The following is a 22609-nucleotide window of genomic DNA, read 5'->3' as shown; positions in this document are numbered from 1 at the left end:
TTTGGGATCAGATGAGCACATGCAGTCTTGGGTTTTTTCTTGCCCTTCTTGGGTTTTTTTTCTGGTTTTTTTTTTTTTTTTCTGGCCTTGATTGCCTTTTTTCCTGGGTTTTTTCTTGCCCATCTTGGGGTTTTTTTTCTGTTTTGTTTTGTTTTGTTTTTTTTTTCTGGGTTTTTTCTTGCCTTTCTTGGGTTTTTTTTTTCTGGGTTTTTACTGACCTTGACTGCCTTTTTTCATGGGTTTTTTCTTGCCCTTCTTGGGGTTTTTTCTGGGTTTTTTCTTTCCCAAGACCCAAACTCTGGTCACCATCTGAGGGGTTTCTAAGGAGAAATGTTTTTTTTCCTTTGCATTTTCCTGCACTTTGTTTTGTTGTCAGTCAGGCTGTAAGTGCCAGGTGTTAAAGAAATCCATATTATTCCTCTTTGAATATTTTTATATTCAATACCAATATCTATTTCCTTTTTGTTCCCCCTGATCTTTATGGTTTGGGGTGGAGGGGTTGAAATGAGATCTGCAAGGCTCCAGCCCAAACCCTCCTGTGAAATAAAAGGCCAGGAAATCTTTCCCCTTCACAGGGTGAAATCTCTGCATCCATGTGCTGGCACTGGGGGCTTTGAAGAGGTGCAAACTTAAATCCTTAAATCTGGGCTTTATAATCAGACTTTATTGTCCTCTCAAGGAGCTGGGGACTGGTTTGAAGGTGCTGTGAGTGTTAAATCCCAGGATCTGCTGATGCCCCTCCTTCTCTGCTCCAGCTACCAATGAGCTGGGGTACAGTGGCTCCCAATTAGCACAAATGAGCTTTTAAACTCCTGGGGAACTCTGAAGCCATGACTTTGCCCAGGGGAGTTGTGCATCCCTGCCTGGATAAACAGGTCTGATTTGCACAGGCAAACCCTGCCAGGTTAATGGAGATCCTGTGGGACTGAGGCCCCCAAGGAGCTCCTGAGGCTGGGTTGAGGTGACTGATGCTCCCTGTTTGGGGTTGATTTGGGGTGTGCTCTCCATTCCTGAGCAGGGATCCATGGATGGGGACTCTGGGATTCCCTCACCAGCCAGCTGAGGTTGAAATTTCCAACTCCTTGCTTTTGTCAGACCTTTATCTCCTGTTGGTGGCTGTGCTGTAAGCATGGGACAGCAGCAAACATCCTGGCCCTGCTGAGCCCAGCTCAGCTCCTGGGCTGCTCACAGGGTGTGCTAGAGCCTGTCTGTGCTGGGAACATGGAACAGAGATTTCCAGAGCTGCTCTGAGGTCACACCCTCATGGGACCAGCACAGAGGGAAAATAAATCCAGGTTCACCAGATCCTGAGCCTTCCTGATTCACCTCTGCTGATGTGGGCTCCCTTCATTCCCTGCCTTGATTTGAAGTGCTTTCCAGGCAGGCAAAGTGTTTTTCTTGCATCTTTTATGCATTTTTCAGTGGCTTCCACTATGAGCCAGTGCACAAATGAAAATCTTGCTCTGCTTTATCTCAGCCCCAAGCCTGAGACTTCATGTGGCCTCTCCTGTGGGGGTGTCCTAATAAATCACAGGGAATGATCACAGTTATTCCCCAGTTCTGCCTTTGTGGATAAATGGGACCTGTTAAGGGTCACACCCCCAGCATGCAGATGTTTGCATCTGTGGGAAGGAGTCTCAGCCCCTGAGCTCTGGGGAGGCACCTGGACAGGTTCTGTGTGCCAGAGGGGCCTCAGGTGTGAGTGCATCCCTGAGTGCCCCCAACAGCAGGAAATGGGCTCAGGTGAGGAGCCCATCCTCATCCAAGGGAGAGCATTGCAGCTATTTCCTCTATTCCTCCACAGCACCCAGTCCCACTTGAGGGTGATTATCAAATTGCCTTTGGCCAAGGTGCCTTCTCTGGGGTTTGTGCTCTGGGACTCAGTGCAGCCCCCAAATGCTGCCCACAGGAGCACCAGGGCCATTGGAGATGTCACCTGTGACATTTCCAGGGATGGAGAACAGTCCCAAACCCCTTCTGCATGTTCTCATGGCCCTGGGCAAGGCTCATCCCAGCTCAGGGCTCTTGGCCTGGAAGGGTTTTCCAGGTTGGTGCCTTTAGGGTGGCTGTGGGAGCTGGATGGGGGCTCCTGCTGTGGGAATGGGATCAGCCCCATCCTGGGGCTGGGGTTTTACATCAGGGGACAAAACACAGAGGGCTGGGGACAATTGCTCCCTGCACATGAGCATTTGCCAGCCTAGAACAGCACTTCCATCTGGGGATGTCGCAGACATCTTTTATGGAAAATCCTTTCCTTAAGATTTTTTTCTCCTGAGAATCTGGGAGGCCTCAGGAACAAAATGTAAATATTGATTATCTGCTGCTGTGGAATGCAACAGGTGCATCTGGGATTGGTCTCATGGGGTTGTTTCTAATTAATGGCCAATCACAGTCAGCTGGCTTGGACACAGTGTCCGAGCCACAAACCTTTGTTATCATTCTTTCTTTTTCTATTCTTAGCCTGCCTTCTGATGAAATCCCTTCTTCTATTCTTTTAGTATAGTTTTAATGTAATAAATATCATAAAATAACAAATGAAGCCTTCTGAAACATGGAGTCAGATCCTCATCTCTTCCCTAAGACCTCTGTGAACACCATCACATGGGGACTCTGTACAAAGTGCCTGGGCCATGAAGGAGGTGTCCAAGCATCCAGGGATCTTCAGTACTGGGACATCCTTGGGCTTGGAGAGCACACCAGGAAGGAAAAGGCTTTTAGGCAGGGCTGAGGCAGCAGTTTCATCCTGGAGGGGAATTTTGTCGTTGAGCTTCGACGAGGAAATCAAAATCAGCCATGGTTCCCTGGCTGTGTCTGGGCACAGGGAGGGTGTCATGATCCTTCCTTATGGACAGGTTTTGTGATGGTTTGTGGATTTGATCTCAGGGTGCAAAAAACTGACACGGCACAGGGGGTTTGCAGTGATAATCACAACAAATGCACCTTTATTGAATGACCACAGCAAAATGTGATAGAGGGATTAAGGGAGAGAAAAGATAGAGAGAGAGAAAGAGGGGGATATAGCTACCAAACATAGAGATGAAATCCTTTGGTCCAGTCCAGTTGAGGATCCACCTGTTACATTGGGGAGATCTCAAAATCTCTCTCTAACTCAGAGGTTTTTATTATGATAATTCTATTGGAAATTGTGAGGGGGGAAACAAATACAATAAGGAATAGATGTAACAGGCAGTCCATGTTGTCAGCAGTAAATGAGAGCCATTGTTTTCTTGGTGCAGTGGTCACAACCTGCAGGCAAACATCTCGCTTTGGTCAGCTTGCCTCCCCCACACACCTGCCCCGGGCTGGGGGTTTCAGTCCCAGTCCTTGGAAGGAGCAGAGGGGCCTTTGCACATGGGGGTTCCATGTCTCAGTCCTTGATGGAGAGGGGCCTTTGCACATGGGGGTTCCATGTCTCAGTCCTTGATGGAGAGGCTCCTTCCATCTCAGTCTGTCTGTCATGGTGGGTGTAAAACAGGTGAGGGTCTGTGTGGGAGACCACCTGAAACTCAGGAGAAGTCCAGCCAGGGGAGAGGTGGGACAGCTCCCAAGGCTGTTGTTGCAAACAGGGCACAGTGCCCCTTCTTCTTCTCATTGGGCTCAGTGTAACACACAGCAAACACACCTGTGAACAACAGCTTAGCAATGCTCTCAGGTCTCAGGGCCTTTGGTGTGTGTGACTTTCTCCTACAGAGAATACAGGGGGGTTTTCTCTTCAGTGTTCCTCAAATGAGGCAGATGAGGGAAAATTCAGACAGACTCTCACAGTGGGCACCAGCTTTTGATGCTGCTCTAGCAGCAAGGCTGGAAACAGCAAAGCCTTGCTCAGGAGGTTGTTACCACAGTGCTTTTCTCACCAGAGACTCAGGGCTCTGGTACCTGTGGCAATATCAGCAGTCAGTTCAGCAGCTCCAATGGGGAAAGCACTAAACTGATTTGTAAATGTTTTTTCTCAAGAGCATCCAGGTGTTAAACTCACCTGACAGAGGAGGAAACAGAGCTACAAAGGAGTTAAATGCTTTGCCTGAAGGTTCCAGAGCAGGCAGAGAACAGTGCCAAAGTCAAATATGTGTTCAGCAAGGTCGCAGGCATGGGTGGATGTAAGAGGTATTTTTAAAAATCCAGTTTTCACAGCCTCCTTGCCATTAAAGTTTAAGTGGTATTAATCTCCAGTAAATTCAGCAAAGCCATTCAATCCAGCATCTCTTTTATGTGGTATCTCTTATTTTTAATTTGTTTCACAGGTTCTGTAGTACTTAGCAACAGCAGGGAAATAAACCCATTGGAAACAGACAATTAACCAAGGGCACTGGGGCAGGGAAACAGAATTGTTCAAGGAACAGCTCTTGGAGATGCTGCCCTGGGGATGAGATTAAGGAAGGGATGCTGCTGGGGACTGAAATGTCATTCCTTCATGGACATTTGGTTACATCCCTGGGAAAGACATCCAGCTTTCTCCATGCCCCTGGCAGTGATGGGAGCTGGGAGCGTGGCTCTTCCAGCTCTGCACCAGGGTGTCCCACAGGAATGTGAGATTCCCCTTTGGAGGTGTGCTCTGTGTGTGACACCACATTTGGGGCTTTTGCCATCAGGCTCCTGCCTGGGCACTGCCTGCCCTGGCTGCCCTGGCCTCAGACACTCAGCCCTCCCTGCAGGAATCCAGGGCTGAGCTCACTAACAAAGCACAGCCTGCTCCATGGAATGCATCCTGCCTGGGGTGCTTGGGGTCGGGAGGGGCTGACATGGGGGCACCACGTGTTTGGGGTCAGGAGGAGCTGGGATGGGGTAAGGAAGGGGTTTGAGATGGAGGCAACAGGCACTTGGGGTTGTGGCTGATGTGAGAAATGACTGCTCACTTTTAAAATTGTAAAGGTTTATTAAACCTTAACAAAAAATACAACAAAAGAACTAAATAAGGAAAAAATCACAGTGCTGGGAGCCCCTGTGATTATCAGCCACGTGCTTATCTTAAAATGGATGCTCCATCTTTTATGCCCTTAGCCCCTCCTAGAGTCCTGTCAGTGACCCCTTCCCTGCCATCCAGGGGTGCAGATCACTTTCTTACACCTTGATTTGGGCTCAGCTGCTGCCACAGTAACAACCCAACCCTCCCAAATGCCCCTGTGTGCCCAAGGCCATCCCGTGATAGCAGTGCAAGGGGGAGGACACATTGCAGTGACACAACTGTGCATCTACAGAGCTTCTCTTAACACACACACAGTGTTCAGATGGTGGCTCTTCATTGTGAGAGCCAACATCTCATTTCCCATCTGTAACCCTGAGGAGCCCGTGGTGAGGAGGCTGAGAGGGCCAGGGCCAGGCAGGAGGCTCTGCCTCATGCTCACCCTCCCCTGGCTGTGGCCCAGCCCTGTCTGAGGATGGGGAGTGGGATGAAGCTGAGGAAGACAATGGCAGGAGGGGCAGGGCAGCTCTGCCTGGGGCTCTGCTCTGCCTGACCCCATTTCCCTGTGCAGGGATTGCTCTTGTCCTGCTGCGATCCCATTTTGGGAACGGGCTGACTCCAGCTCTGTGGCATTCACATTCTCTGAAAAAATTATTTCACCCAGGATTTTTCTCCTGGGAATCTGCGAAGCCTCAGAGAAAAAGGAAAACAATTCTTATCTCATTTGCTTCTCCTGTGCTGTGCTCATGTGGAATGTGTTTGGAGATTGTTTACCCACAGGTGATTGTTCCATTGGATTCTGCTGTGAGTTGTTTTCACTCTTTGGCCAATCAGGGCCAAGCTGTGTCAGGACTCTGGAGAGAGTCAGGAGTTTTCATTATTATCTTTTTAACATTCAGTAAGTATCCTTTCTGTATTCTTTAGTATAGTATAGTATAGTGTTCTTTAATATAATATAGTATAATAAAGTAATAAATTAGCCTTCTGAGAGCATGGAGTCAGGCCAGGATTTGGGGGCTGCTGTTACCACCCAGGATCCTGCCTTTCGTATTTTTTCATTTATTCTCTGAGCACAGAGGGGACAGTACTGAGTTGTTTCTTTTGCAGGCAGGTCCTTAATCTTGCCTCTGGCCAAGAGAAAATCCAGTGTTTTATCACATGAAAATAAAGGTGGTGTTCTTCCCTTCCCTGCTGTCATCAGGGAAATCATTGATAGGCCACTAATTAAAGCCCCAGGCCTTAATTTGATAATTTACCTGACATTTGCTGCATATTGGGAGTTGGTTGAATTTCAGCCCTGGAGCTCAGAGGCTCCCAGAGTTTCCTGCAGAGATGCTGGATCCCTGCAGTGAGCCCCAGCTGGGTGGTGGAGGTGCAGAGAGGCAGCAGGGCTGGGAAATCCCAGAGTGGAAAATGGGATTATTGCCATGAGCCCCCAGCTGGAGCCCCTGGAGCAGCTCTGGTGTGCCCAGCATGAGGAGGGGCTGTGTCAGGACCCAGGACATTGCTCTGGCTGCTTTGGGTGGCCCCAGACCCTGGCAGGGGCTCAGAGACCTTGGCACAGAGTCACAAACACCTGTGCCTTTGATTTTAGCCCATGGAAACAATTACCAACTTTGTGTGAAGAGTTACAAGCCACAAGGGTTTGAGTAGAATGATAGTGAATTTGTCACAGGGTGAAATTGTAGAATTTTTGGGATTTAGAATGGGGGTTCAAGAGGCAAGATGGAGGAATCTGGGCGTGTCCTGTCCTCCTCCTTCTCCTCCTCCATTGTTGGAATCCAGGACATCCCTCTGGCTGTCTTGGATGGCTGGAGCCCCTGCCAAAGGGCTCAGAGGCCCTGGCACAGAGTCCAAGACCCCTGTGCCTTTGATCTTGACCCATGGAAAAAGTTACCAACCTTATATGAGGATCTGCAAGCCACGAAAGTCTAAGTAGAATGATAGTTTGTCACGGGGTGAAAAACCGATTTTTTGGGCTTTTTAGAATGGGGGTTCAAGAGGCAAGATGGAGGAATCTGGGCATGTCCTGTCCTTCTTCTCCTTCTTCTTGTCCTCCATCATCTGCTGTGATGGTGACACTTTTGGATTGGTTTAGAGTAGAGACTGTCTAACATAGGTGATAGGTATTGGAAAATTATTGTAAATAAAGCACACACAGTTCTTGGTATGAAAAGCCAACAGCACCCCAAGGGCAGGGACTGTGCCACAACCCAACCTGCTGGACAGATCTCAGCAGGTCAGAGACAGAATGGAACAGATCAGAGAAAATAAACAACCTTGAAAAGCGGAACTGAGGAATCTCGACTTCTTCTTCTGTCTTGAGGCTGGGAAAAAGAGACTTTCTGATACCTGGGGGTCATCTCAACCACAGAAACCTGAGAGACCTTGGAGCTGTGGGGCATGGCCAGAGGAGTCATGACATTGATGAAGGGACTGGAGCTCCTCCCGTATGGACACAGGCTGGGAAATTTGGGATTGTTCAGCCTGGGGAACAGGAGGTGGTTGGAGAGCTCCCAGCACCTGCCAGGGTCTGGAGGGGACACAGGGAAGGCAGAGAGGGACCCTGCATCAGGAACTGGGGGACAGGACACAGGCAGGGCTGGATGGGATATTGGGAATTAGGAATTGTTCCCTGGACAGGCCCTGGCACAGGTTATTCCGTGGATTCACCATCCCTGGCAGTGCCCAAGGCCCGGCTGGACGGGGCTTGGAGCACCCTGGGACGGTGGAAGGTGTCCTTGCTGGGTAGAACTGGATGAGTTTTAACCCATTCCATGATTCCATCCATGATTGTAGGATGTGTGGATTCAGTGTGTTGAAACAGGAATGGCAAGGCTGGGAGAGGGACAAAGAAATTCTTCTGGGCAGGTCCAGGACTGCCCCAAATGCTGCTTGTGGTGAGGAAGGTGAGCAGCTCCATGATCCAGCTTTATTAGAACCAGCAGCAGCTTAACAGGAATTGGACACCTGGAAGTTCTTCCAGTCTGTTCTCAGCCTCTTGCAGACAATGGTAAATGCACTAATTATTTTTTTAATATCTTTTTTCTACATATTTTATAACCTGCTCTTTAGTGTAAAATTGGAAGCCAAATCCAATCGTGGGGGAAAATTAATTTCCTTGAATTGAAGGGGCAATCTCCTTGAGACTTTTTAATCATTAGATGATAACTGTGAGCTAAAGAAAGGCAGACCATTAAAGTAACTTAATAGAGCAGGATAAACGTTTTTCCCTGTATCTCCTTCATCTTTATTTAGAGATCCACGAGGAGGATATTTCATAAAAGCTGCTCTTCTTGACCTTTCTTCACTTGTTCTGTAGAAGAACCAACCAAAAGAATGGCAAGGAAGTAACACTGTGAAGTTCTGGATACAAACCCAATAATTCTGCTCAGCATCTCTGCTCTTCCTTCCTGCCAAATTCTGCTTTTCCTTTCTCATTAAAGGGAGAATAGCTATCGGACACATAAAAATGCATTCGGCTGAGCTGGGTGATTTTTAAAAACAAGCTGTGTAAATGCTTTTAATTAAGGGGCAGAGGAACAAGAGGCTTTATCAGCTCTTTGTCTGCAGGCCATTATTTCGTTGGGGATGAGCAATCCATTATTGTCAGCGGCCACCTTTTTGAGGGATTTACTCCCAAATCAAATGGTGTTTTTATTTAAATTGTTGAGTGCTGCTTGATTCCTCATTTATTTAATGTGGAGGCATTGTTAGAGAGGAGAATGGAGCTCTTAATTTGGATTGCTGGAGGAATCAGGACTGGTGCCTTGGGAGCTGCCTTGGGATCCTGGGCTGGAATGGGATGTGCAGCACAATGGGGAGGGGGAAAACTGGAAGGTGAAGTTGCTAAATCCCAGTTCAGCTGTTTCCAAGAGAATTTTGGGAAGGGTTGATGGCTCTGGGCTTTATTTATAAAGTGAAGTGTCATGTTGTGAAGTCTCAGGAAGAAATTCCTCCCTGTGAGGGTGGGCAGGCCCTGGCAGGGGTTATTCCATGGATTCCCCTGGATCCCTGGCAGTGCCCAAGGCCAGGCTGGACACTGGGGCTTGGAGCAGCCTGGGACAGTGGGAGGTGTCCCTGCCATGGCACTGGATGGGCTTTGAGGTCCTTTCCAACCCAAACCATTCCATGATTTATAAACAACAATGGAAGAAGCTCTCAGGGTACAGCTCCTGTTCAAGGCTCCTGAGCTGTTTCCAGCCCAGAAAACCTCATTTACCTGTTTGAGAGTTCCCACTGATCCACATTATTGGGTCCAAAATGCAGTTTCCTGTGTCTGAAACTTTCTCCTGGATTCTTTTTCAGGCTTTTACCTCTCCTCTGAGTGTCTCTAACAGTTTGTGACAGGAGAAGTCAGAGGTTTCCACACCTATTCCCAGTGGAGGAGATGAACTGGGTTGTTCATACCCTGGATAAAACCAGAGCAATTTTCCCTTCTCTTAAATTCCAGGAGGTAATCTAGGATAATGGAACTATTAGATTTGGCATCTGTAAGGTGGTTATCATTTCAGAAGGAATTGCTTCTGTTAATGGCAGTTAACTTGCTACAAATAAAGCAAGAGAATTGAAATCTTAAGTACCAGAGTGGCAGCAAACCATGAAACATTATCCTGCTCCATGGAAGGAAGGCTGAGCCAGCTGTCAGGGAAGAAATCTATTGGAAAAACCCTCTGATGGATTCCAATTGGAACTAATTTAATGTGGCAGCAGCATCCAGCTCTTCAACTTTCTATTAGAAATATTAAAATGTCTATAAATAATAATATTAAAGTGGGCAGAAGCTTTCATCCAAGGAACTCGTGGGTATAATCAGGATGAGTTTGGTGGCTGTTGGTGGAGCTGAGCTGTGAAATCCTTGGAATTCCTGAGCTGCCCTGGGGTGCCCAGGAGCTGCCCTGGCAGACTTGGGCACTGTGTGAGGTGAGGATGGAAAGCTGTGAGCTTTGGAGGAATTCAGGGCTGTTCTGCACCTCTGCAGCTCAAATCTGCTCAGTCCAGCCTTGGAGTGCTCCATGGCATGGACAGGGCTGGAATGGGCTTTGGGCCAGGATTTGGGGGCTGCTGTTACCCCACAGGATCCTGTCAGCCCATTCCTGCCTCAAGAACAGCTTCCCTCTGCAGAGCAGCCATTCCTGGGGCCCCTGGGACTTCCATGGGCTCACAAAAGTGAGAATGGACTGTCACTATAGGACACGAAACAACACAAGCACACACACTGCTGTTCTCAAGGTGAAGAAAAAAGGGAAGTTTATTTTCTGACTCCAACATTTACAGTTTTCCAAGAGTGACAGTGGATTGGAGGGTGACAGTGCCACCTCTCCAATGACGCTGGACAAACCAACAGTCCATCAACTTTCTCTTCTTCCATAAAGGAATGCAAAACAATGAGTTATTTATAGAAAGTGTGTGAGAAAGTTCGCTACAAGAATGTCAACATCAGAAGGCTTAGAAAATCTTAAAAAACCAGGGTGACAATGGGCATCCCATCCCCCTGTTCAAAGCTGAGAGCTCAGGGTGGGCAGGGGAGCCCTGGAGCTCCCCAAAAATCCTTTGGCAGGACCTTGTGTTGGGATGTTGGGGGTCTTCATGGCCAACCCCTCCCTGTAAAATTCACTGGCACCTCCCTGCTGGACTGAGTGGGTCCCTGGGATTTTCCTTTACAGCACAGATTCAAAGAGCAGCAGTCAGATGGGAAAATGCTTTTTCTATTTCTGTTCCAGCACAGGGAATATCCCAGGGGCAAACAGTGCACACACCATGGCAGCAGCAGCAGCAGCTGAGAGTGTCCCCAAGCAGAACCACGTGGGATGTGCAGTGCTGGGCTCTGGGCAAAGTGCTCTTTTATGGAGAGGTCACGAGGGCTAAGCACTCCAAAAATCCCCTGAAACGTGATCTCAGAGTGTTGTGAATCACAACTGCATCCTCATCTCAGGGCAGCTGGAGCAGCTGGAGAGCTGGTCCATGGGTTTGTGAGTAATGAGGGTCATTAGTAAACACAACCATCTATAATGTCCTTAAAATTGCACAGTTATGACAAATTAACTCCTGGCACTGTGATTTTCCTCCCTCCTTGTGCTATTCCATTGATGCTCCCAGTTTTCTGGGTTATTTCCTTGTCCCTGGCTGCTCCTGCAGTGTGAGCTGAGAGCTCAGAGCTGGAGGGCACGAGGTGCAGGATGGATGTGACAGCTTGATCCCTAACCAAGAGCCCTGCTGATACTGGGGGAATTGGAAATGACCCCACAGATGCTTCTCCAAACAGTTTTTAAAGGATTTGCTTCTATGAATTTGCAGTGAGCTTGCTGCTGGTGGCTATGGCTCCTTTGTGATTCCAGCTGGAAATGCTCTGTCCTGGAATACCCTAAAAATAACCATCCTAAAGTCTACTCCATTCCAGACATGCTGGAAATAAGAGAAGAGTGTCTTGGTTTGGAAAAAGAGGTGTTTGCTAAGGAAGGCAGGAGCCTTCCTAGAAATAGAAAACGTAAACCCCCTCTCTCTGAATTATTATAATTCTGAAATTAAGGGGCTCTCAGGCAAAGATATGGGAATAGAAATAACAATTCATTACTAGGAAAATTTGAAATACAAATGCAATAGTACAAAAAAATAAAACAAACCCCTGCCAGAGTGAGAGCAGTCCCTGCCCCTGTGTGTCAGGGAGGTGTCCCAGCCCCATCCCAGGGGGCTCAGCCCTCCTGCAGTGCCAGCTGTGGCTCTGCTGCAGCAGGGATCCTGCACAAGGGGGGAGTTTTCCTCTGCAGCTCCAGGGCTGCTGCAGATGGGCCTGGGCTCCCTCTGGCCATGCAGGGCAGCAGAAAGCTGCTCCTCTGGCAGTGCAGGGGGCAAAGGCTGCTGTGCTGTGCCAGGCTCAGATTGGATCCAGGCAGGAATGCTTGGCTCCTCCCCTGGGCGGAGCATCTCCCCATGGGATGCTGAGATTGGATCAGCCCTGCAGGGACACTCAGTGGCCATGGACAGCAGAGATCTGCTGGAGGGAGGGTTGGCTGGGGGAGAGATAAAGAAACAACTGCCCCAAGGACAGCAGAGAGCTGCCCCAGCTCTGACAGGTGGGGATAGAATCCACACACCCATATATAACCTAAGACAAAGGGAAAGGCCATTATTATATTTCCATTATTATATTTCCATTATTATACTTCTATTATTATATTTCCTTCATTTATGGCAGAGTTGTGCCCTTGCCCACAGACACCCTGAGGTATTTCCAGTAAAGCATGGCCTGAGAGCACCTTCATAAAAACTCCAGGAAAACCTTCTTCCAGTTCTGTACAGCCTGAAATGAGCTTGGATTTTGGACCATTTATTGCAGTGGTAAAACAATGTCTTCAAAGGCACATAGCCATGAAATCTTTGAGATGAGTTGTTGTTGGGAAAGATGAAAGTTTGACAAGAAAGTCTCACAGATATTTATGCTTGACAGAAAGATTTTTGAAGAAAGAATATGAAGAAAGAATAGAGATGGAAGCAAGTTTTGATATAGAAGAAAAGAATTGCTGAGCCAGTCTCACTGGATAACCAAGGAGGCAAAGGGTGTGTTAGTTAGAAGGGGTTTTATGGCTTAGAGCAAAGGATAAACCCACCCCAAACAGGAAGATGTTTTTACCAAGCAGAAAGAGAGCACAGGCAAACAAGGCAGCAAATGCTGCAAGTAGAGAAAAGGTCTCAGAATTTTCCACTGCAAGAAAACTGAGAAACAACTTCTAGCTTGAACTGTAATGTACTGACTTTTAGTGATTGGAGAACTATATGGTAATTATAGGATTTATGATAGGCTAGATAGATAAAAGTTAACTATCCTGGCTATCCTCTCGGCATACTTGGGAGGATGAATAGGACTCAACCAAACACAAATCCAAAAAAATCCTAGCTTTGTCTTCCATCTCCCACCTAGGCTGAATAGCAATCATTATCATCTACAACCCTAAACTTACCCTCCTCAAATTCTACCTATATGCTATAGGTAGTATTTATATGTCACAGACATCTTTATGGAAAATCCTTTCCTTAGGAGTTTTCCTCCTGAGAAGCTGGGAGGCCTCAGGAACAAAATGTAAACATTGATTATCTGCTGCTGTGGAATGCAACAGGTGCATCTGGGATTGGTCTCATGGGGTTGTTTCTAATTAATGGCCAATCACAGTCAGCTGGCTTGGACTCTCTGTCCAAGACAGAAGCATTTGTTATCATTCCTTCTTTTTCTATTCTTAGCCAGCCTTCTGATGAAATCCTTTCTTCTATTCTTTTAGTATAGTTTTAATATAATATATGTCATAAAATAATAAATCAGCCTTCTGAAACATGGAGTCAGATCCTTGTCTCTTCCCTCATCCTGAGACCCCTGTGAACACCATCACAGTTATATATAAAAATAACTATAAAAAATAACTGCAACTGTTTTCCTCACCCTAAACACAATCAAGATTGGTTCTACTGTATTAAGATGCTCAGCAAAGAAAAGTCTATTATGCATTGTAACCTAAACCAAAGGGTCTCCAGGGCTGCCTGCAGCTGGAGCTGACAGCTGTGGGCACAGCTCTGTCACCCACCACCCTCGAGTGCTATAACACCTTGGGTACAATAAACTGCATTTTGGATACAATAAACTGTATTTAGAAGAGCTGCCTGGAGTCCCACATCTCTCATTCAGGCTCTTACAAGCGGCGGTGGGAGGCAGCTGAGCTCAGCAGCAGTGAGCCCATGGGCCAGCAGGGATGGGGCAGTGTCCCTCAGTGTCCCTCAATGTCCCTCAGTTCCCTCAGTGTCCCCCAGTGTCCCTCAATGTTCCTCAATGTCCTCCAGTGTCCCTCATGTCCCTTAATGTCTCTCAATGTCACTCAGTTTCCCTCAGTGTCCCTCAGTGTTCCTCAGTGCCCCTCAATGTCCCTCAGTGTCCCTCAGTTCCCTCAATGTCCCTCAATGTCCCTCAGTGTCCCTCAGTTCCCTCAATGTCCCTCAGTGTCCCCCAGTGTCCCTCAGTGTCCCCCAGTGTCCCTCACTGTCCCTCAGTGTCCCTCAGTTCCCTCAATGTCCCTCAGTGCCCCTCAATGTCCCTCAGTGTCCCTCAGTGTCCCCCAGTGTCCCTCACTGTCCCTCAGTGTCCCTCAGTTCCCTCAATGTCCCTCAGTGTCCCCCAGTGTCCCTCAGTGTCCCCCAGTGTCCCTCACTGTCCCTCAGTGTCCCTCAGTTCCCTCAATGTCCCTCAGTGCCCCTCAATGTCCCTCAGTGTCCCTCAGTGTCCCCCAGTGTCCCTCACTGTCCCTCAGTGTCCCTCAGTTCCCTCAATGTCCCTCAGTGCCCCTCAATGTCCCTCAGTGTCCCTCAGTGTCCCCCAGTGTCCCTCACTGTCCCTCAGTGTCCCTCAGTTCCCTCAATGTCCCTCAGTGTTCCTCAGTGTCCCCCAGTGTCCCTCACTGTCCCTCACTGTCCCTCAGTGTCCCTCACTGTCCCCTGTGCTCTCTCTCATGCAGGACCCCGGCCATGATCGGCTGCTCCTTCGTGGTGAACAGGAAATTCTTTGGCGAGATCGGGCTGCTGGACCCCGGCATGGACGTGTACGGAGGGGAGAACATCGAGCTGGGCATCAAGGTCGGTGCCATGGGCAGCAAAATGTCACCTGAGGGTGCTCCCAGGAGCCCAGAGGTGTCACTGGGCTGAGCAGTTACTGGGACCCTCAGGGCAGCTGGGAGGTGCTGGCATTCGCAGCGTTTTAATTTCACTTTGCAGGAGAAAAATGACTCGGTTCTGGGGATGAGTTTCATTTTTTATCTTGGATTCCAATCTGTGTGAGCTGATGCAAAAAGCTGCTGGGATGAAGTGGCATTTCCAGCTTGAACCTGGCTGTGTTGTCACAGTGTTGCTGGAAGTTACAGGGATCTTTAATAAACACAATTGGGTGAGCAGTGTTGGGGGGTGCTGAGGCTCCTCTGAGTGTCTCAGGAAGACACAAAGCCTGCAAATATTTTCCATTTGCATTTAGCATCTGCAAATAAAACGTGCTCACAAGCACAAAAGCTGCTTTGAACAGTGAAACTCTACAAGGCAGGATTTCAGAGCTGCCTCAGTGCCTCCCCCTGACAACATCCCCTGATTGCTGTGTACAATATTAGATCTGGCTTAGTGATTCAAGTGTTTACACACACTGAAGTGATTCATAAGTGATGAATTCCATGTTCAGAGTAACCTGGGATGGCAGAGTCTGTGGAGATTCTTCCAGGCATGCTTTGGAGTACACTTGTGCATTAACGAGCTGATAGGGGGAGGCTGGAGACTTCTAACTGGAAAATTGCATTGATTGTGCTGTTGTAAAAATGAAAAATCATTGTTCAGCTCAGAGATTCACCAGAGGATATTTGCTTTGCTGGCAAGGCACAGGAAACTTAGGAAATCTGTTGTTGTTGGCTATGGGGAGCAATAATCTCCCTTAAACAAGGGAGTGGAAATTAAAGGTTTTCAATGTGCCACAGAGCTCCTCTCCTTGTGAAGTAATTACTGCTCATCCTGCAGTGGGGCTGCAGAGATCCCTCTCCAAACCCAGCTCCTCTCATGCCTCTCCTGCTTTGTTTGGGTTTGGGATTTTTGGTCTCATTGTGGAGCTGCTCTTCTCACAGTAATTTCAGCTAATTTGCCTGGTTTGGGGGGATTTCATTGATGTCTCAGAGAAAGCGGTGAGCATTTGTCCTCTTCTTTTTCATGTGCTGAATTTTTTAGAAAGGCCCATAAACATCCTTGTGGGAAAAAAATAAAAAAACCCTCCTGTTCCCCAAGTCACTTTCCCAAGCTTGAGTTTCCAAGCCATGGATTTTCACACTCATGCTGTGTGTTCTGGTCAAGGTTTTGAAATTACTGGTGGTTTTGAGAGCCAAAATACTTTAAAATCTGCCTTGTAAGGCTGCACAGAAAGTAGAATTTTAAAGATTCTCGAGCTCCAGAAATCTGTTTGTGGGTGTTTTGCTGTTTTGCCTGATAAGTGGCTGTCTGAAGTCCCAAAGGTAACTTGGGGGTTCCTTGGTTGTTCCAGTGATTCCTGGATGAAAACAAATGCAGAAAGTGTTTCTTTTTGATGATGGTGCAAATTCCATCATCGTTTTGAGAATCTTGGGGCACTTTTAAATGTTTTATGGATGTGATTGTCCCTCTCTGCTCTGCACTGGTGCAGCCTCACCTCAAATCCTGGCAGCAGTTTTGGCACCAAAATATCTGAAAAATCTAGTGAGAACTGCCCAAAGAACAAAAATGAAGTAATAAATTCATTGAAGTTATAAGAGGGGCATGGAAAATTCACAGTGTTTCAGGCTAAAGCACAAGGTAACCTGTTATGGGAAATTAAATTGAGGAATCTGAATAACAAATGGAAACAAAGAATTGAGAAGGTTGGGCTGGACTAACCTGGAAGGGCCAGAGCCCTGTACAAGAGTCCTGATTATAAATAAACTAAATAAATTAATTAAATAAATGCTTCAGGGTGAGACATTTAGAGAAAAAGGAAAACAATATTATCTCATTTGCTTCTCCTGTGTTTTGCTTCTTTGGAATGTGATTGGAGATTGTTTATCCAACATGTGAATTGTTTTAACTTCAATTATGGTCAGGCTGTGTTGGGACTCTGGAGAGAGTCATGAGTTTTTAATTAGTATCTTGTTAAGCCTTCTGTAAGTATCTTTATTCTTTAGTATAGTTTTAGTATATAATATAATATAATATAATATAATATAATATAATATAATATAATATAATATAATATAATATAATATAATATAATATAATATAATATAATAATTAGTCATCTAAGAACATAAAGCCAGATTAATAATTTCCTTCCTGCCACGGAGAGCTCCAAAAATTCCACATGGTGCCCAATTCTCATGGTTTCAAAGTGCTGCTGCTGCTGCTGTGGGTCCCTGGCAGCTCCAGGTGGGAATTTTGTCACAGAGATTTCTTTCCCCATCCCGGCTCCTCCTGCTGGAAAGTTTTCATTTCTTCTGGAGCTGTTTGTGGCCCTGGGTTTCAGTGAGTGTGACTAAGTGGGGAGGCTGCCTGGGCTCTTGTGCTCTGCAGGGAGGCTTAATGGCTTTTCATGGTTAGTCACAGACATTCCCTACAGATGCTCCATAAAATTGTGTGGATCTGCTGGAATAAAGATGCCAAAGTCTGTGCCATGGCTGCTGCCACGGTTTCCAAGTCTGGGATGGGCTGCAAGGTTGTTTTCAGAGTATTTTGTGCTTGTGTCATGCATTGCTAATTAAAGTTATTTGAGTTGTCTTTTCGAGATTAATTTAATCAATAGGGATATTATTACTACTTTGATGGTATCATTTGTACAAATTGTCACTTGAAGAAAGCAATTAACTGAGAATGCTTATTAGCTGGTCCATCCCACACCTTATTTGTGCTGCAGGAATCGATTATTGGATTCATTAAGTCAAGCACAATTCAGGGATCCCTTTGAGGTTTAACCACTGACTTGAGCTGCTTTTACTGCTGCTGTTAAATTGGCTGGGGGTTGGCCTGGAGCCTTGAAAGTATTTCCAGAAGGAAAGCATGGCATCTCCTCTTAATATCCCAGACTTTTTCCCCCCAGATTTGTCCTCTGAATCCAGCAAGGCAGATCACTGGTGCTGCCAAGTCAGAGGATTTATGTGCATGGGGCACATGGGGTGGGATCCCCATGGAATCATGGAATGATTGTGTTGGGAGGGATGTTAAAAACCATCTGATCCCACCCCTGCCATGGCAGGGACACCTCCCACTGTCCCAGGTGCTCCCAGCCCTGTCCAGCCTGGCCTTGGGCACTGCCAGGGATCCAGGGGCAGCCACAGCTGCTCTGGGCACCCTGTGCCAGGGCCTGCCCACCCTGCCAGGGAACAATTCCCAATTCCCAATATCCCATCCAGCCCTGCCCTCTGGCACTGGGAGCCATTCCCTGTGTCCTGTCCCTCCATCCCTTGTCCCCAGCCCCTCTCCAGCTCTCCTGGAGCCCCTTCAGGCCCTGCAGGGGCTCTGAGCTCTCCCTGGAGCTTCTCCTCTCCAGGTGAGCACCCCCAGCTATCCCAGCCTGGCTCCAGCCCTGGAGCAGCTCCGTGCCTTCCTCAGGATTTGCTCCATGTCCTTCCCTCCAGCAGGGAATGAAACTCTGGGCTCACTCATCAGGGAAAGAAATGGTGGAGTTGGAGCAAGATGTGGAAAAACCAACAGGGAAAGCACTAAAACCTGGAGAAATTTTCTTTATCAGCCATGGGAGTTGCATCTAGCACTGCTCTGTGGGGCTGTGAGGGGATGGATCAGCTCTCCCTCCTCCACACATGGAGCAGCTCCTCCAGACCTGCTGGTGCCTTGCAGGACCTTGGAGACTCCTGCAGTTCAGCAAACATCAAAAAAAACCCCAACCAAACAAAAACAAACAAAAAACCAACCCCCCCCCCAAAAAAAAACACCTCCAAAAATACCCCAAAAAACAAAAACAAACAAACAAAAATCCAAAAAACCAAACAAAAAAAAAAAAAAAAAAAAAAACAAAAAGAAACCAACCTCAAACATTCAAAGAGTTTGAAACAATCAAGCAAAAAACCCATAACCCAAACTTGCCAGCATTATAAACTCAAGACCAGTATTTTATCTGTCAGACACCAAAATCCAGTTAGAAATTAGGCCTTAAGGATCTTTCCAAATAAAAATCAAGTTAATTTGGAGGGAAATAAGACTAGGGTAGGCCTGACCTTGGGAAAGCTCTCAGAAATACTGATACGCCAGGAATACACAACCTCCATCTGTTTATTTGTACCTGCACCCCTGGTAGAGGAGATTTTGCTCTTTAGAGTGATTGTGGTGTGGTGGGAACAAATATTTGCAGCCCTGAACAATACCCAATCATTGCCTGCATTTGTTTGAAGAGCAGGAATCAGCACAAGTGTGAGCCCAGCTCTGAGCTCTGCCATTTGAGCTGTCAGCCCGGGATTTGCAGGGTGCTCGAGGGTGCTTTGGCTGGAGCTCTGCTCTTGTTTTCTAAACTGATAAAATGCTCTCCATCCCAGCCTCCTGCAGGGAGTGGAGCTGTGTTTGGATTGTTCCTGAGCAGGAGTGCTGGGTTTTGGCTGTCCCTGCTGGGGAAGGGGTGGCAGGAGGCTCCCAGATCACCTCCCTCTGAGAATAAAGGGTTTGTCATCCCTGTTATCTATTACAGCGCCCTGAGTGGGGGCAGCTGGTGAGAGAGAGACGGTGAATCTTGTTTCTTGATCAGAAGGCTTGATGTATTAATATATGATATATAATACATTATTACTATACTAAATAGAATATAGAGAGAGGTTTGCAGAGCAGCTAGCTAAGCTAAGAATAGATAGAAAAGAATCTACAACAAAGTTGTGTTCAAGGACTCAGTCCCCTAGCTTGCACTGGTGATTGGCTCTTAATTATAAACATAGAACATGAGCCAATCAAGGTGTTCCTGTTGCATTCCCCAGCAGCTGATAATAATTGTTTACCTTCTCTTCGGGGGCCTCTGGCCTCCCGAAGACGCAGAAATCTGAAAGAAAGGATTTCTGTGGAGAAATGTCTGCGACAGTTATCTGCTGGAGATGGGACAGAGCAGGGAGGAAGGACTGATTGTCACCCCAGCTGATTCCCCTCTTGTCCCCGACAAGCTGATTTTTATGCTGGGAAGGCTCTGATCATCTTTGCTGGGAAATGTGATGGCTCTGCCCGTGCAATAACCGTGTGAGAGTCACTGGCAGGTGAAGAAATCCATTTCAGGACTCAGCCATGCCTCGTTGTCACATCAAACTCTGGCAGGTGTCAGCTTTTCACTGATTCTCATGGGATTGGTGCCTCTGGCAGGCAGTGCTTGGGATTTCTCAGGGGCTGGTGTAACACTGGGCCAGCTCAGAGCCCGTGCAGGGCCTGGGTGGTGAAACCCAGATGTGGAGAGAGGAACAGCAGCCCTGGGGCTTCTTGGGCTGTGGAGCCAGGACAAGGCTGGGCAGGTCTCGGGTTTGGTGTTGCTGAAATGGCTCCCAAGGTATTAAAGTCTCTTTTTCTCCCAGCCCCATGACCAAAGAAGTTGAGATTCCATGGTTTTCTGCTTCTCAATGTTGTTTATTTTCTCTTATCTCTTCCATTCTCTCTCTGACCTGCTGAGATCTGTCCAGCAGCTTGGGTTGTGGCACAGTCCCTGCCCTTGGGGTGCTGTTGGCTTTTTATACTGTGTGTGCTTTATTTACAATAATTTTCCAATACCTATCACCTATGTTAGACAGTCTGTCTCTAAACCAATCCAGAAGTGTCACCATCACAGCAGAAGATGGAGGATGAGAAGGAGAAGAAGGACAGGACATGCCCAGATTCCTCCATCTTGGCTTCTAAAGCCCCATTCTAAATCCCCAAAATTCTCCATTTTCACCCTGTGATAAATTCACTATCATTCTACTCAAACTCTTGTGGCTTGTAACTCCTCACACAAAGTTGGTAATTGTTTCCATGGGCTAAAATCAAAGGCACAGGTGTTTGTGACTCTGTGCCAAGGTCTCTGAGCCCCTGCCAGGGTCTGGAGTCCTCCAGAGCAGTCAGAGCAATGTCCTGGGTTCTGACAGGCAGGTTCATGGATCTGGCAGTTTGCTTTCTTTGTGCCCTGAGCACTGGGTTTCAGACACCCTGAGGGAGTTTCTGCTGTGCTCTGACTCTGCTCTCACTCACCCTTGTTGCTCTTTCCGCTGCATTTTGGTGAGGTCTGAGCTTCCCCTGCTGTAGGATTTGGCTCTCACTGGCTCTGTCCACTGAGGGACTCCTTGGACAGGTGCCCCAGCCCAGCTGGGGACACCAAAGACACCTCCAGTGTCCCCAGGACAGCTGGGTTTTGGGTTTCCATCCCACACTGCTTTTCTTGGGCATGACTTCCATCACTTGAACTTCTCCTGGGCTTCCATCTCTCCATCCTCTGTGGGGCAATGTGACAGTGTTCACAGGGGTCTCAGGATGAGGGAAGAGACGAGGATTTCACTCCATGTTTCAGAAGGCTGATTTATTATTTTAAGATATATATTACGTTAAAACTATTTTAAAAGAATAGAAGGAAAGGTTTCTTCTCAGAAGGCTAGCTAAGAATAGCAAGGAAAGAATGATAACAAAGGTTTGTGGCTCGGACAGAGAGTCGGAGCCAGCTGACTGTGATTGGCCATTAATTAGAAACAACCACATGAGACCAATCACAGATGCACCTGTTGCATCCCACAGCAGCAGATAATCATTGTTTACATTTTGTTGCTGAAACTGCAGCTTCTCAGAGGGAAAAATCCCAAGAAAGGATTTTTCATAAAAGATGTCTGCGACATTACCCCATAAACCAGAAAAACCAGCCTTGTCTCTCCCTAAAATCCAACTCCCAGCAAAACTGAACTTTGTCTTCTGACAAAAAAACACTCTTGGGAAATGCCAAGGAAAATGTGACACCAAGAAATGAGGCTCATCGTGAGCTGAGGTGAGGAATGTGGAGTGTTTTCATCCCATAATTTTCCTAAAGCCTTTGGAAAGTTCCCTGCCTGTCGTGACTGTAAAGCAAGGAGATTTTTTGTCTTTTGAGGAGCAGACTCACTTGTGATGCACCTTCTGGGGTCAGGTCCCTTCCCACCTCAGCCAGAACCACAAAGTTGATTTTTTCCCTCTTCTGGAGTCTGTGACTCAGGCAGGGCAGGAGCAGCCCTGTTTCAGTGAGCATTGTCTTTTTCCAGGGATGAGAGTCTCTCTTCATTGACTACAGATTTCCCCTAAGCTCCAGGATTATTCCTGGTAAGATGTAATCAATGCTGTTGCACTCCTGTGATTTTCAACCCAAAACATCAGAGTTAAAAATTCCCAAGCAGCTTTTAGTGTGTTTGGGGTGTCTGTGAGGCTTTGCTGTCCTCTCTCAAGGACTTGAAGGTCAGACCTGTTCCTTTTTACAAACAACCCCTGTTTGGAGGCTCTCAGAGCTGGTTAAGCTGCATTTCCTTCTCATCTGAACTCCTCCTGGACAGGGAATGCAGCTGGAAGGCCACACACTAAAGCAGCACAGAATCTGAAAAAATACAGAAGCTGAACCTGAGGCATCATTGGCGTATTCTTACTTAAACTATAGAAACATGAGTTTATTATTTTTCTGCTTAATGTCTGTGCATTGTATTTTTACATCAATCCAAGGCTGCACATCAAGCCCTTCAGTGTCTGTGGAAGGTTCTGGCAGCCTGATGGGATGGCAGGGAGCAGACTGACAGACTGACAGCCCATCCCTGCCCACTCCATCCCAGCCTGCAGACATAGCAGTGACAATGACAGGGTTTGTGACCCAGCCTTGTCCCAGAGCTGCACTCCCAGCTTCGGGGAGACCTTCCTGCCTCCTCCTCCTCCATCCCACATGGCTGCAGCACCCAGCATCTCCTCCAGGACACCCAAATCTCTGGGATACCCCAGTTCTTACTGTGGGATCCCTGCAGAGCCTGTGTTTGGTGCCAGGGCCAGGCTGGGTGTGTGCTGCCATTCCAGCCCCCCAATCCCAGTGTTTGGGGCAGCCCCTGCTCCTGCACCTGTGCTGGGCTGGGTGTGCTCCCCTGTCATTGGCACTGCTAGAAATGAAGGGATAGGACCATTTTGGGGCTAGGCCTGCTCCTAATCTTTAGTAATTGGTCCAGCTGCAACTCATTGGGGGATAAGATTACATTC

At 47.4% G+C, this 22609-nt stretch overlaps 1 protein-coding gene across 1 annotated transcript in view; it reads left to right on the top strand.

The window, feature by feature from the left end:
* The window catches only part of GALNT17 (polypeptide N-acetylgalactosaminyltransferase 17), a 244782-nt gene that overhangs the window by 144781 nt on the left and 77392 nt on the right, over positions 1 to 22609 (top strand). The window contains exon 6 of the mRNA XM_059487044.1: positions 14395 to 14512. Within this exon, the coding sequence (XP_059343027.1) occupies positions 14395 to 14512 (118 nt within the window). The remainder of the gene's footprint in view (positions 1 to 14394; positions 14513 to 22609) is intronic.

Source organism: Ammospiza nelsoni, chromosome 21 (genome assembly GCF_027579445.1).
Source record: "Ammospiza nelsoni isolate bAmmNel1 chromosome 21, bAmmNel1.pri, whole genome shotgun sequence".
NCBI lineage: Eukaryota > Metazoa > Chordata > Aves > Passeriformes > Passerellidae > Ammospiza > Ammospiza nelsoni.
The sequence above is the reverse complement of the archived record's forward strand: the minus strand, read 5'-3'. Positions and strand labels throughout refer to the sequence as shown.